Source organism: Kogia breviceps, chromosome 18 (genome assembly GCF_026419965.1).
Source record: "Kogia breviceps isolate mKogBre1 chromosome 18, mKogBre1 haplotype 1, whole genome shotgun sequence".
NCBI classification, from domain to species: domain Eukaryota; kingdom Metazoa; phylum Chordata; class Mammalia; order Artiodactyla; family Physeteridae; genus Kogia; species Kogia breviceps.
This window is the reverse complement of record NC_081327.1, coordinates 8,484,832-8,500,097: the sequence shown is the minus strand read 5'-3', so window position 1 is coordinate 8,500,097 and position 15,266 is coordinate 8,484,832. Positions and strand designations below refer to the sequence as shown.

At 56.3% G+C, this 15,266-nt stretch overlaps 2 protein-coding genes across 2 annotated transcripts; both read right to left on the bottom strand.

Moving 5' to 3' along the window:
- Window positions 1–605: 605 nt before the first annotated feature.
- On the bottom strand, window positions 606–3,169 carry IRF2BP1 (interferon regulatory factor 2 binding protein 1). The gene has a single exon (XM_059045230.2). The coding sequence runs from the start codon at window positions 2,786–2,788 to the stop codon at window positions 1,034–1,036; it is 1,755 nt and encodes a 584-aa protein (XP_058901213.1). The 5' UTR covers window positions 2,789–3,169; the 3' UTR covers window positions 606–1,033.
- A 2,537-nt stretch (window positions 3,170–5,706) lies between these two features.
- Window positions 5,707–13,403, bottom strand: MYPOP (Myb related transcription factor, partner of profilin). The gene is made up of 3 exons (XM_067018547.1): window positions 13,351–13,403; window positions 12,052–12,602; window positions 5,707–6,968 (listed from the first exon to the last, which is right to left on the bottom strand). Exons 2-3 carry the CDS (start codon window positions 12,548–12,550, stop codon window positions 6,277–6,279), a joined length of 1,191 nt encoding a protein of 396 aa, XP_066874648.1. The 5' UTR covers window positions 12,551–12,602; window positions 13,351–13,403; the 3' UTR covers window positions 5,707–6,276.
- Window positions 13,404–15,266: the final 1,863 nt, after the last annotated feature.

Here is a 15,266-nt window from a genome sequence, read left to right as displayed (position 1 = left end):
CATCAGAGGCGACCGCGGGGGGAGCGCCTTTCACCCGGCCAGTCACGGTGTCTTAGGGCGGCCGCCGTTGAGGCTGGTCTCCAGAGATGGGCGCGCAGTTCAGGGCACCACCAGAGGCGAGAAGCAGTCACCTTGTTTCCAGGGAACCTGTTAGTGTACTTCATGAGGTAAATTTCCTCTTTCCTCAGGCAGTCCCTCTAGCAATCTGGCCTAATTCTCTCCCTGCCTAGCAAGAACTCGCGGCCCGTCCCTTCTGGGAAGCCTCTGGATGCCCCTTGACCCTCCCCCTCGGTGGCACTGAGTCCTCCACCTTCGGGGGAGATACAGGGGATGGGGCCAGAAGGGAAGGCTAGTTCCCGAGCTTGGCTGTGGCTCCCTCGCAAGAGCCATCCCCTCTCTGAGCCTTAGTTCTGTCATCTGGAAAACGGGCTGATGGCTAGAACGCTTGACTAGTTGGCCAACATTTATAAAAACAGCCGGGGTGGGGGGGGCGGCCCACCTGAGTGAAGGGCGCCACCTGGAGGCTACAAGGCAACGTCCTTTTCCCTGCAGGATCAGTTCGGTCCCAAAGGGGGCGCAGCATCTCACGCAACTAAGGGACCAAGAAGGAAAAAACCCATCTTTCGGTTTATTGAAGGAGGGAGACGGGGTAGGGGAGGGGGGGGCAATAAAATGCTTTTGCTTCGTTTATAAAGAGCGAGATTTCAGGAGGCCCCTTCTCAAGGAGGGTCGGGGACACCTCTCCTCCAACTACAAGCAGCAGCAAAGCCAAGCCAAGGAGGGGAGAGGGTAACCGGAGGGGTCAAGGGACCCCAAACACCCCCTCGGACAGAAGCCACAAGTTTGTTCCCCCCACCCTCAATGCATCTACCCCAGGGGACCCATCTGGGATAAGGAGGGGACCCATCTGGGATAAGGAAGGGGGTATGTACACAGGCGGGGGAGACACTGGGCTGGGTGGGAATAATTTATCCGCAGCGGCGGTGGGTGGCAAGGGGGGGCGGATGGGCAGTAGACTGGTGGCAGTGGTGGCCTAGGGGTCCCGTTCTTTCTTAACCTTGATGTCTCCAGCAAGGATGGTGGCGATCTCGCCTTGCATGAAGGCCCAGGGGACAGAGGAGCCCACTAGCGGGCACTTGTCTCCACTGGGGCAGTACACCTCCCCGGCAGGACCCTGTGCCTTGATGAACTCCCGTGAGCAGGGAAAGCAAAACTTGTGTCCGGGCACTGAGGGGCACTGGACGAAGTGGGTGTCTTCCAGCCGCTCCCGGCATAGGGTACAGCACAGGGGGGCCCCAGGGGTCGCCCCGGTGCCGCTACCACCCCCGCTAACAGCTTCCGCCCCTGCTGTGGGGCTAACTTCCGCCTCACCGTTTCGGGCCACTAGACGATGCTGGGCTGGAGGCTGCGCCGCGGAGGAGGCTGCGGGGCTGGCGCCCCCTGCACGCACAGGGCCCGCAGCCCCAGCAGGGTCCTTGGGGGAGTGGCCAAGGGCCTCGGCCACGTTCTTCAGGGCGGCGATGGGCGAGGGCACACCAGGGGTGTCGGCGGAGAACGGGCCGCCGGGGGCCGCCCAGTGCCGCTGCTGCAGCTCCTCGGCGGTCATCTTCCCAGACGCCTCGCCCTCCGGCTCAGGGGACGCCTTGCGACGGCGTGGCGTGGGGGCCAGATTCCTGGATGGGGCTCGTGGCGGGGGGCCACAAAGAGCTGCAGGGGCTGGCTCTGGATACTGTTGGGGCAGGGCCTCGGCGGGAGCTGGCTCGCGGAAGGTGCGGACACCGTCGGTTAACAGCTCCCCTAGCTGGCGCCATTCCCCTGAGCCGTGTCGGCGTTCATATTCGAGGTACTTGAAGCCTGATGAGGCCAGCGCCTTGCCCGGCTCCCGCAGAGCATCATGAAACATCTGGCGAGCCACGGCCAGGACTCCAGCATACACGTTGCCAGAACCACAGGGGTATTCGGTGAAGAGCTTCAGCTCGAACTCGTAGCCTGGAGGGCGGGCAGTAGCATCGAAGGCGAACACCCGTCCCACCAGCCCGTGATCCTTCTTGAAACGGACATTGAAAGGGGCGCAGGCAGACAGCGCCAGCAGCTGTTCCCGCACGGCTTTGGGGCGCCCGTGCCATTCCTCTGCCCGGCCCCTCATGGCCTCGTTCAATTCTGCCAGACAGTCCGCATTCCTCTGCTGCTTCTCCTTCTCGAAATCGGAGCCGAAGGCTGGACGGGCAGGACTCAAGCCGGGTGCCAGCGTCAGACCTCGGCTTCCCAGGCCAGACACCGCAGCTGCCAGCAGCCCGGGGGGCACCAAGCCGGGCATGGAGCCAAGCAGGGCCCTTCGCGCCCCCTCCGCCACAGCCTCCTCGCGGCCCAGTCCATTGGCCAGGCGGGACCCCAGGGTGTACTCCAGGGCGGGCGAGGGCAAGGGGAGGCGGCCCGACGATGTGGCCCTGTCATAGCGGTCCTGGCCTGAGACAGCGCCGCCTGTCCCCGACGGCTGGGGCTGGGCCTGTGGAGGCGGCAACTGAGGCCCCTGTGCAGCGGCGGCTGCCAGGTCCTTAGTGGCCGGGTGCTTGAGGGCCGGGGGCCCCGGCGAGCGGCCCTCGGGGAGCACGTGGCTTCGCTTGAGCTGCCGGGCGGCATCGATGAGCAGCTCGATGCGATCCGCGCCCTCGAAGTTCACGCAGCCGCGGCACACGGCCTCACTGAAGTCCCACACCATGGCCCACGGCATCTTGGGCAGGTCGCACAGGTAGCACCACTGGCGGCGGGAAGCCTGCACGGACGCCATAGCCCCCGCACGCGCGCCTCCGGGGCCCCGCGTTCCACCCGCCGCCGACGTTCGATCCGCGCCGCCGACGTTCGATTCGTGTCCCCGGGACCGCGCGAGCCACGGTCGGGCCTCTGGCTCGGCCTCCCCGCGGATCCAGGCCCGGCCCCCCTTCCCCGCCCCCTGGGCCCTAAGCCTTTTTCCTCACTCCCGCCTCCTCAAAGGCAGGCAGAGGCACGTCGGTGCTCCCGCCGGGTCCGAGCTCCGGGCCGCGGCGCACAGCTCGGGCCCCGCGATAGGCCGCGGGCGCCGCCGCCTCGGGCTCCCGCCGCTCCCGCCACCGCCGCTGCAACTGCCACTGCCGCCGCCACCGCCGCCGCCGCCGCCACCGCCTCCACCTCCTTCTGCCCCAGAGGCCGCTACGCAGGGAAAGTTACATAACGCGCCGGCAAAGCCTTCTGGGAAACGTAGTCCCTCCGGGGCCGTTTCTTAAAGGGCCCCGCCAGCTGCCGGGGAGGGTAGGGGCTCACCGCCTTTCCGCTGCGCAGCCTGTACCCCTCCTCGCCGGGGGTCAGGGAGTTTGACTGGCTCCGAGCAGCTCGAGCACAAGGGTTGGGGGCGGGGATGTGATATGAATGGTGAGAGCCACCACGGATTCAGAAAGTGTAGGGGGTGGACAGGCTTCCGGGCGGCCAGTTTCTGCTCCGACTAGCTTTGCAGCTTTAGACAAGTCTTGCCTTCTCTGAGGCTCAGTTCCCCGCCCTTCAAAGGTGGGCCAATGACCGGTTACGAAGGCAGCAGCTCCTGGGGCGGGGCGGAGAGGCCTTAATTGGACGTTTTCGGGTGGGGGAGTGAAGGGAAGCTGGCAATTTAGTGTTGGGCAGGACTGTCCACTTGGCACTTTGCTTGCCCAGGATCTTGGATATAAACCTCTGACTGGGGCCAGCGAAAGCCGGAGAAAGGAGAGGACTGACGGTCTCAGTCTCAGTTGCTTTATCTGCTAAAGGGAGTGGTCGAACGTCCCTCTGTTCCAGCTCTGCGGGCGCGCTCTGGTCTCCAAGGGGTTACACTGTCAGTTTCTCCGCCCCCCTCACCCCAACTTCACTACAATTCCCAAAATGCTCTGCGGGGCGAACAAACTGACGCACTTCCGCTGTCTATGAGGCTGGGGGAGGCCTTCCCGATTACCGCTGGCTGTCCATACCCGCCCCCCCACCCCCGCCTCGCCTCAATTTCTGGGGGATCTTTCCGAGCACCGGGTGAGAGGGTCCTCACCCTCTAGGGCTCACCAATTTGGGGGGGCGGAAAGGAAGCCAGAGTAATTTCTGGGGAGAGCGAGAGCGAGACCACCTTTCTCCAACCTTGGGTGCTTACTACCTGATAGGCCCAAGCAGGCTTTGGGACCTCCATGTTTTTTTCTTCCTGGCGATGGAATACCCCCCAAGCAGGACAGGCTTGGAGAGGGGTCATGTGGAGGAGAGACAGGTCTCCAGCTTCTAACCCACATCAGCCTCTTCCTCTCTCTAGGCCTGGGTCTGTGTTAAGCGCTCAAAAATATTTGAATGACTTGCCAGGGTTGCATTCATTAGTAGTTTTCAAACTAATCAGGGAATGCCTGCCCCCACTCTCCCTCATCCCACTGCAACCATAGCAGGTCTGATTTTATGTTACCCAAATTTCAGTCTCAGCTTCACCATTTTGTTTACCACCTGTATTATTAATATTTTCCTTGAAGTTGACTCCTGTGAATAAAACGCTATTTACTTTTGCCTCATCCTAAGCAGTATTATGTGCATGATCATGGGTTTTATGTACTAGGTACATTTTTACAAAATAAAACTACATACACATATAACCACAGAACCTTTAAAAAGGCCATCCATCCATATATCGCCTAAAATTGTCTTTGGGCCATTCTTTAGTAAACACTAGTTGGAGTCAGGAGTTCTGGCCGGAGGCTGGCTTCAGGTGGACTGGATTGGCCCCTGACAAATTTAGGGCAAGTCCCTAAAGTTCTCAGGAAAAAATGGAGATCCCCTAAAATCTGCTTTTCATCGGGTACCTTCAGGTTAAAATGCAAACGTGCAAATAAATGCTTAGCATGGCACCTGACCCAGAAAAGGAGAACCATAAATGAAAGTTGTTTCTAAGCTCCCATTACTTCAAAGATTCAACCTTGCTTCTGTGTTGGGCAATGCTGAGGACACAGCAGTGACTAAGATAGGCTCAGGCCTTGACCAGACAAGGCTCATCCTGGTGATGGAAGGACATTCAATTTAAATTTACTCAAATGATTACTTAACTGCCTTTCTTTCATGACTTGCTGCAAGAAAGGGAGGGGGGGTTCAGGAGAGGCTTTCCCGAGGAGGTGATATTTGAGCTGTGACCTGAGGGATGAAGAGAATGTAGTTCTAGGCAGCAAAGGCACCTAAATCTTTATGCCCGTATTACAGATGAGGACAGTGGAGGCCCGTAGTTACACAGCTGGCCAGGGCAGCACCAGGGGTCGAGCCAGGTCTGAGTCCAGGGTGATGGCTATTAGCTACTTTGCTACCAGACTCTGCAGCCAGTTTGGGAGTAAAAAAGAGAACCAGCTCCTCCCTTCATGAAACTATACGGGAAGCAGGCTTTAAATAGATAAAGGCATGTGTTCATTTAGTGACCACAGGATGCTGAGAGAGAATCTAAGAAGCAGACCCACCCTAGCCCAGGGGAAGGAATCCAGGATGTCCTCCCAGAGATGACATTTAGGGTGGTATCTGAAGGATGAAAAAGAAGGAATAAGATTTGAACACAGGACCTGATGGCTTTAAGAAAAAAAAAAAGTCTGGAAAACCACCAGCCTCTAAAACTTCAAGGGGGTGTCACCTGCCCATGGAGGGACGAGGCAGGTGTACGTATTGGAACTTCAGGCCTGTCTCAGACAGAGCCCCAAGTAATTATATTAAAAATAACTTTATTGATATTTTGTTACCACTGAGGAGCACGGAGGGGGTTGAGCTCTGGAGGTCAGAGACTGCAACGTGAGGCTCAACCTACACCGGTGCGAACTCCACCCGCCCCAAGGGTACAGACTGCAGTAGCCTCTTCATCCATATTCTGACTTGTCTTGAAACTCCCACCCCCTCCAAAGTCTGGGGAGGGGAAGTGGGTCAGTTGTCTTCAAGTCAAGGCCAGGAGTTTTGTTAGGGGACGGGGGATGTGCAGGTTCCCTCGCAACCCACGAAGGGCAATAATAAATAACATAAAATCCATGGCTTAGAAGTCAGGGTTAAGGAAAGCAGCCAGGCAGACAGCGCTGTACTGGAAAAGGGCTGGGGGGCCCATCAAGGAGGCCCCCCAGAATCAGGCACTAACTAGTACAAGGAGTGGGGTGCTCGTGCCCCGCAGCAGGGAGCCGGGGTGCAGCTGGGATGGGGTAAGTGCATTGCCCTCCTCCGCTGGGCTAAGCTGGGGGGAAGAGGTGCAGGCAGAAGGTGCGCCAACAAGCTTGAACCCCACAGCAGATGTCATGGAGATTTCCACCGCCCCCGCCTCTTCCTTGTAGGGAAACTTTTCCTCCTTTTGTGTGGCGGGGAGTCATGGGGCGTGAGTGGGGCTGGGGGGAGCCGGGGGGCCCCCTCCTCGCTCCTAGGAGTAATGATCACCCCCCTGGCTGCCACCACAGCCCCGTCCACGACAGCAGCCACCACGGACACAGGCTCTGGGGTGACCTCCACCTTGGGGGAGGTGGGGGACAAGACAGGCCTGGGCGGTGGAGGTGGGGGAGGGGGCGGGGGCAGTGGGTCAGCGGGGGTTCCGGGCAGAAGGGGCAGTAGGGCGCTGAGGGCCTCGCTCAGTTGGGCCAGTCCCTGGCGAAGGGTGCCGGCCAGCTCCCGGATGGCGTTGGCAGTCTCCTGCTGCGCCCGCAGGAAGTCCAGGGAGGGGTCTGGGGCCGAGGGTGGAGGCAGTGGAGGGGAGGGGGAGCTGGAGGGCGAGGGTGCCAGTTGGACCTGCTGCGGTGGCTCGGGGGGTGGTGGCAGCGGAGGGGCTGGGGGGGGTGGAGACAAGGCCAGGCGGGGCAGCTGGACGGTCTGCAGGGCCGGAGGGGGCGGGGACTCACGCTCCTTGGGTGCCTGGCAGCCCCCTTCCTGAGGATTGCAGGAGGGTCTGGCCCAAGGCTCCGGGCTCCTAGAGCCCCCCTTGCTGTGGGCTGGTGTATCTGTGGAGAGAGAGATGTAGGTAAGATGTGGGGGACCCCTAACGCTGTCATGATTTCCCTTTCCCACCTCCCACCCACCCTGGACCCAAAGGCATCCTTTCCAAACCTAAGTCAGGTCATGCCTTGGAGCAGAAGCCCCATGACCCAGGGGAGAGAGACAATATATTTAACAATAATCTGGTGGCCGATACCAGCCTTACTGGAACAGGGTCCTGGAGGTCCCCTGCCGAGCCAGGCAGCTCTTATCTCATTCAGTGTAAAAGCCAATATGCTACAAGACTCTGAACCATCCAGAAACCCCCCCCCCCGCCTCAGGCAGTACTGCTGGATCCTGCGGAGGCCCCAGGGAAGGAGGGCCTGGAAAAGAGGTTGGGTGGCTGGAGTAGGAGAGGGGGGAACTTCTGGAGGCGGGGAGTCGGGGGCTCTCTCCAATCAGATGGCGGGATTTCAGTCTCAACTCTGGTCTGTGCCAGTTTAACCCCAAGCCTGCGGGGCTTCCTCCGCCTCCTCTCACCTGGGATCTCATTCCCGCTCACGGACTTGAAGAGTCTGCGTGCAGAGGCGCCCAGATTTCCGGGCCCAGCCTGAGCCTCTCCCTCCAGCTGTGTACTCGGCATATCCCCTCCAATAATCCCGTCCTATAATGCCTCCAACCCCCTTGCCCGGAGCTGAGCTCCTGGTCCTCCCCCAACCTGCTCCTCCCTCAGCCACCCCATCTCAGATGATGGCAGCTCCATCCTTCTAGCTGCTGGGGACAAAAACGCACTCTTCTTCTCTCCCAAGACACCACTCGTGTACAAATACCGTTGGCTCTGCCTTCAAACTAACCCAACATCTGTCCTCCTCCACGGCCCCCACCCTGGTCCAACCACCACCACCTCCCAACCTGGACTATTCACTGGGCTCCCAGCCCACACCCCCACCCCTTAGAGTCTGTTCTCCACCAGCAGCTTCAGGGGTCCAACTAAAATACACCACAGTTATGCTACTGGAAAGTAGCTACTCACAAAGGACCACATGTCATATGATCCATTTACATGAAATGTCCAAAATAGGCAAATCTTACAGAGACAGAAAGTAGATTAGTGGTTGCCTAGGGCTGGGCAGAGATGGGGGAACGAGGCGGGGGGTTGATGGCTAAGAGGTACAGGGTTTCTTTTTGGAGCGATGAAAATGTTCTATAATTGATTGTAGTGATAGTTGTGCAGCTCTATGAATATACTAAAAGCCACTGAATTGTATGCTTTAAATGGGTGGGTTGTATATGAGAATTCTACCTTAATAAAGGTGTTAAAAAAAATACAAGTGAGATGTCCTTCTCTGCTCAAAAGCCTCCTGTGGCTATTATCTCACCCACAGTAAAAGCAAAGTTTTCAAGGTTCCCACGATGTGCCTCCGTTGCTTCCCTAACCTCTTCTCCCACTCTTTCTCTCTCTCTCTCTTTCCTTCACTTGACTCCAGCCAAACTGGCCTCCCTGCAGGTCCTCATACTCTTTTTTTTAAAAAATTTTGGCCACGCCGGGAGGCATGTGGGATCTTAGTTCCCCGATCAGGGATCAAACCTGAGCCCCCTGCGTTGGAAGCATAGAGTCTTAACCACTGGACCACCAGGGAAGTCCTGGGTCCTCATACACTTTAGGCCCGCCCCTGCCTCAGGGCCTTTGCACTTTCTGTTCCTTCAGCCTGGAAAGATCTTTCCCCAGACACCTGCTTGGCTCCCTTCCTCACCTCCTCGGGCTTCTGCTCAAACACGGCCTCCTTGGAGAGACCTTCCTTGACCCTCCTTCTGAAACAGCTCTGTCCTTTTCTCTCTCCTAGCCCTACCTGATTTCTTTTATAGCACTTATCTCCACCTGGCATGGGATCGCTCTGTGTTTGTGGTCTGTCTCCTCCTCCTTATGTCAGCTCCATCAGGCAGGGCTTTGTTTTGTGCACTGCTGTTTACCCAGCGCCTACAACAATGTCCAGCACAAAATTCTGTCTTTAATGAGAAAAGAACTGTGGCTTCCTGGGAGTCAGTACTGATCGAGCACCAGGCCCAAGGTCCCGGCAACAACCTTCCCGCAGCTCCCTAGCACCCACGGGGGACAGTCCAGGCCTCTCTCTAGGGCTACAAGGCCTCAGCTTTTACTCCTTTCTATTTTTCTTCCTTGCCTCAGTGCGTATGTTGTTCCCTCTACCAGGATCACTACCCCCCACACACCCCCAGGCTCGAAGGCTGGGGCTCCAGACTCTTTGGGCCAGCTGGCCTGGGCAAGTAGGAGAGGCTGGCAGAGACACAATAACCAGAGCTAACGGTAGTTGGACACTTTCCTGGCCCACCCCGGGCGCAGTGGCTAAGTTCTCCTATGTTATTTCACCCAGTCCTCCGAGCCAGTCTCTGGGGTAGGTGCTATCAGTATTAGCCCATTTTACAGATGAGGTGACTTGAGGCCCAAAGAGGTGTCACAGAGCTGGTGAATGGGAGAAGAGGATTTTGAACCCAGGCAGGTTCTGGAGCCTATGCTTTTAACCATTCCTTGGGCTGGGGCTGTGGGCTTGACGGTGGCGAGTCTTCTTCATAAGAGAATGAGAATTCCAGCCACTTGGAGATATATATGACTTTTCTAGTCTACCGAGTAAAAAGAACAGAAAAGGGGCCCAGCCTTCATGGCCACAGGGCTCACAGGCGTCATGTACGGACCACTGTGAGAGTTAAAATCATAGTTATTCGCAACCTTTGGGCCTCAAGTTTCCCCACCTGTAAATGGATGTGTGTGAACATAGGACCAAGTAAACCTGTAACAGAATATCTCCCTGAGGGCCGTTACAGGCATTAATTGAATTACCATGGGCCAGGGCATAGGCCAGTACCTGGCATATAATAACGTCTCAATGTGGTTTTTATTGTTCTTTCATTCAAATATTAGGTCACAAGATAAATGGCTCTTATCTCTCCTTCCAGTGTCAACAAAGATGCCTCAGGCTGCCCCAGGCCCTGTTCCTGTCCTTCAATCAGAGCAGTTCCTCTTTTAAGAGTTTTACACAGTGGGTAATCTCTGTGTGAGATTCTAATCAAGGACACTTTAAGCACATACCTGCCTCAGGGCCTTTGCACCTGCTGTTTCCTCCAGCTGCAGTACTCTTCCCCCAGATATCTACTTGGCTCAGTCTCTCTATTCAGGTCCTCTGCTCAAATTTCCCCTCTCTACAGAGGCCCCCTTTCCATCACTCACTAACCTCTTAACATGCTTTGTTTTACTTCTTTTAGTTCTTATCACCTCTTTGTATAATCTGCTTTGGGGGATTACTTGCTTGTGGTCTGTCTCCCATAACTAGAATGTCAGCTCCATAAGGGAAGGAAAACTGTCTTTCTTCAGAGTATTCCCAGCACCTACCATGGTGTCTGCCTCAGAATACGCGCTCAATAAATATCTGTTGAATGAATGAATAAGGGGTTGTACAGCTTTTGAAGTAATAAGTTTGCCATCTCTGCCCTGGTTCAATGGGGCCATTTCACAGGTAGAAACAATGAGGTTTGATTCATATTGAGTACAAGGGTCCCAAGTGATTATGTCTTTCTCTGGCTTAAGACACTTTCATGCCTCACAAATGTCCTCAAGGTAAAATCCAAAGTCCTGACTTTTATTTTAAACCACATGTGATCCAATTCTGGCACACCCAATAACTCGTAGTCAATATTAATTGTTTATATATATGTCAACTACTTACATATTTACATATATATGTATGTATATATATGGTATATATCAGGCCATCTAGTCACTGGTTAAGTGCATGGACGGTGAGTTGGACACAACCTATATTCAAGTTCCAACCCTTCTACTTACTTACTTGCTGTGTGACCCTGGGTGGGTGAATGAACCTCTCAGAAATTACATGATCCTGAGCTGCCTTGTTGGATCATGTGCCCCCTCTTTCTCTAAACCCTTGTAGGGCTCCCCATAGTACTTAGGATAAAACTGAACTCCTTATCTCAGCCTAAAGGCCCTGCAAGGTTTGGCCTTTGCTGACCTCTCTGATCTCATCTCAAAACATGTCCTTTCTTTAATCTTTCCACTTTCCCTTCCTCCCCTCCCCTAACTGGGCAGCATCTCTCAGTTTCCTAAACTGGCCAAGTTTTCTTGTCTCCAAGGCACTGTACATGCTGTTCTCCAGGAACACTTTCCCATCTCTTCTTCATCCTCACTCTTTGCATCTCGGCTCTGATGGCTCCTCCTCCAGGAAGCCCTCCTTGACTTCCCACTCTGGATCAGATGTCCCCTAGGGACTCTCACAGCCCAGCCCTGCCTGCTTTGAGTCATCACTGTCTATGCATGGGTCTGTCTCCCCCAGTGGACTGTGAGCCCCAGAAGGGAAGGCCTGAGGATGTCTCAGTCACATCTCTGTCCCCAACACTGTCCAGCTCGGGGCAGTTGCCTGGAGAATAGCTGTAGAAGAAATAATCATCCAGAGTCAAGGCTGAGTGGGAAGTTTTGTACTCCACTCTCCTCAGCTCCTCTACTCAGGGCATGACCTTGGGAAAACTTCCAAACCTCCCTGAGTCTTTGATTTATAAAATGGTGAAACAGTTCGTGCTTCACAGCACTGGTAATTATGTCAATAGCTAGCAAGGAGGTAATGTACCAAGCAAATTACACATATTAACTCATTTAATCTTCCCAGCAACCCTTTGAGGTGGGGACCATTTTTAATCCCCATTTTACAGATGCAGAATCTGATGTGCAATAACTTATCCCAAATGACACAGTTGAGTGGCAAAGTTGTAACTGGAGCCCAGACTATCTGCCTTCAGAGTCACTCCCCCTACACTACAGTTTAATGAAATCCTGGGTGAGCTGATGATCCCATGTGTGGACTCTGGAGCCAAGCCTCCTGGTTCTGGGTTCCATTCCCGACTCTGACCATTACTACACTTTTCTGAGCCTCAGTCTCCACAGGTGTAAAATGGGGATTGTACCAGTATCCCCCTTCCCACAGCTATAGTGAGGATCTGATGAACCATATAAAGAGCCTGGAACAGCTCCAGGTACAAAGTAAAATTTCTGTTCGCTTTTGCTAAGGTGATGCTGAAGGAACTCACCTGCCCGTCGGTCCTCCCTGCGGTCCTCAGACAACCCACAGCGTTGGGCGCAGGCGCTTGGGGCCGCTGGCTGTGAAGAGGCGGCCGCGGAGGGCTGCTCTGCCCCTGCACCAGCTCCTGGCCCCGCCACACCCGGCCCCAGGATGGCAAAAATGGTCTCCTCCTCGGCGGAGAAGGCGTCCTCGGCGGCAGGCCCGGTGCCCTGTGTGGAGTGCGGCACGCGCGCCAGCTTCTCCTTGGTGCGGCGCTTGAAGTCGTTCCAGCGCTTCTGCACCTCCTGGCCAGTGCGCTTCCAGCTGGTGATGCCGTTGATCTTGGCGGCGATGCCGTCCCACACACGCCGCCGCTCGGCCACGCTCACCCGACGGCTCTGAGCGCCGTAGAGCTGCGGGTAGTGGGCGCGCACCTCACGGATCAGGATCTGGTTCTCTTCGAACGAGAAGCGCGGCTTGCGCAGCCGGGTGGTCTCTTCCGCTTCGCCCGCCGCCGCCGAGGCCATGGCGCCCCCCGACGCCGCCGTCCGGCCGCCTGGCGCATGGGGGGCGCCGGCGCTGCGGGCACAGGGCGCACGGCGCTGGCAGGGGTTCAGCGGCCCTGCGCCGCCCGCCCCACCCCGGCCGCCCCGATACCGTCTCCTATGTCCCCGGGGATAGGGGTGGGGGCGAAGGGTGGACGGAGGCGACGAGCAGCGGGAGTCCGTCAGAGTGCCTAATAGATGACACCGGCTGAGCGCTCATCTTGTGCCTGGCACGGCGCAAAGTGCCAGGCCATGGAGTTGATGTTAATTGGGTATGGGTATGGAGGAGTGGAGGGAAATGAGGAAAAGCGGAAGAGGGGGTGTCTGCGGGAGTTAGAGGAGAATTGGGGGCATAGGAGGATGGGAAATGGAAGGAGAATGGGGTATCTCGGGGGTCAAAGAAGCACAAGGGTGATGGGGATAAGGAGATGTTGAAGAGGAGATGCAGCAGGAAAGGGGGGATCTGGAGCAGAGGAGCGCTCTGGGGGTTCCGGGGCAATGGGACGTCTGTAAGACCAATAAGAGAAGTGGTCCTTAGAGGAGCAGTCCAGAAATAATGGTGAATTGGGGGCTCCTAGGACAGTGGAGAAACTGGAAGAATAAAATATTAGGCATTAGGGTTTGCGGGGATTGTGGGGGCTTTGGGGATTGCCACGAATCAAGGGGAGCCCTGAGGGTTATGAGGGTCCGGGATTAGGAGGGGCCAACGGGGGCTACGGGAGACTCCGGGAAGAGTGAGGGTCGCAGAGGGTGGGGACCGGGTTGGGCCGCGGGTCACTCACCGGCGCCGCCGCAGCCCCCGCCTGCCCGTCGGTCAAGACTCGGGCTTCTGCGGCCTCTTCCCTCCCCCTGCCGGCTTTCTCCCTCCCCTTCTGGGCCCCGCCCCCGGCCGCCCCGCGAGCCAAGGCGCAGGCGCACCTAGCGCCAGACGGTCCCCCAACGCCCGAACCTCTTGGGTTTCACTCCTCCCGCCAGAGCGCAAGCGCAGAATTGCCCTCCACCGGCCTCCGTAAGCGGGCCGCAGTTGCGCAGGCGCAAGGTTAGCGCAGCGATCGTTCCCCTCGCTCCCTGATGCCACGAGAGCGCACGCTCAAAACCCTCGCACGCATGCGCGCCTTTCTCTCCCCGCTAGCTTTGGTACCCGGACTCCGTCTCTGCGCAGGCGTAGCAATCCTTGGAGGATGAGGGAGAGACCTTGGAGAGTGATGGGACCGAATGGCTTCCTAGCCTTTCGGACCGTCTTCCAGCCCACCCAGCCCTCTAACTATGCCTGTATCTCTCTTCAGGGAAGGGGAGGGAGACGGTGCTGGAGGGAAGCGGTTCGTTTCCATGACAACTGCGTGGGTTGGGGGGAGCGTAACAAAACCGGGTTTGCAGCCCCTTATACCCGCCCCTGCGCGGGGCTGCTTGCGGTCAGCTAACCACTACCCGTAGGGGCGGGGCACCCTGGGGATATTACGCCCCAGGCGGGTGCAGTAGCCATAGCAACTCATCAATCTTCCAACCCTACCTGGCGGGACCCGTGTCCACACACGTCACGGCTGGCACGCGGGGAGGGAGATCAGAGGGAGAGCTTCTTGGCTGGAAAGGGGTGATCCTAGCACAGGCATGACTTTAAGGAAATGCATGGAGGCAGGAATGAACCTAGAACACGGGTTCTAGCTGGAAGGTAGGATGATGGAGTTAAGTCTACACTGCGAAATTTGTAGCTTAACATCCTGCTGGAGTTCTCAAGGTCATTCCACAAACAGTGCTTCATTCATCATTCAAACAAATATTTCTTGAGCGCCTACGCAATTCTAGGTGCAGTGATTATAGAAGACAAAAATCCGTACCCTCATGGAGCTCACTTTGTAGTTGGGAGAGTAAGACATTTAGCAAAATAAGATATATATAAGTGAAAAGTTTACAAGGATCGTGAAATAAATGGAAGTAGGCAAAAGGGTTGGGGAGTATGGGGTGTGTGTGTGTAATTTTATTTTTTTATTATTTTTTAAAGTAAATTTATTTATTCATTTTTGGCTGCATTGGGTCTTCGTTGCTGCATGCGGGCTTTCTCTAGTTGTGGTGAGCGGGGGCTACTCTTTGTTGAGGTGCACGGGCTTCTCACTGCAGTGGCTTCTCTCGTTGCGGAGCACGGGCTCTAGGTGCACGGGCTCTAGGTAGGCGGGCTCTGTAGTTGTGGCGCACGGGCTTAGTTGCTCCGCAGCATGTGGGATCTTCCCGGGACCAGGGCTCGAACCCATGTCCCCTGCGTTGGCAGGCAGATTCTTCACCGCTGCGCCACCAGGGAAGTCCCTGACTCTGGTGTTAACAGTAGCAGAAACTGAGTTTAGGGAGCGAGAGTGGAATCTGGGGCCCAGTGAAGAGGCGACTACAGTGGCTCAGGTGAGAGGTCGTGGTGGTGGCTTCAACTAGGGTGGTAGCTGCTGAGGTGAGGTGAAGTGGAATTGGGTGGAGGAAGTGAGAGAAAGAGGAGTTGAACATGACCCCAGTGACTTTGGCCTGAGTAACGAAGCATGGAGCTGCCAGAAGCAAAGACGGGCAAAGGGCTGTAAGAGGATCAGGAGTTCAAGTTTGCCCAAGTACAAAAATCAGGTAGGCAGTTGGATATTTGAGTCTGGGCTTCAGGGGAGAGGTTTCAGTCTTAAGATATGAATTTAGTAATTGTCAGTGAATAATGACATTTAAGACTGGG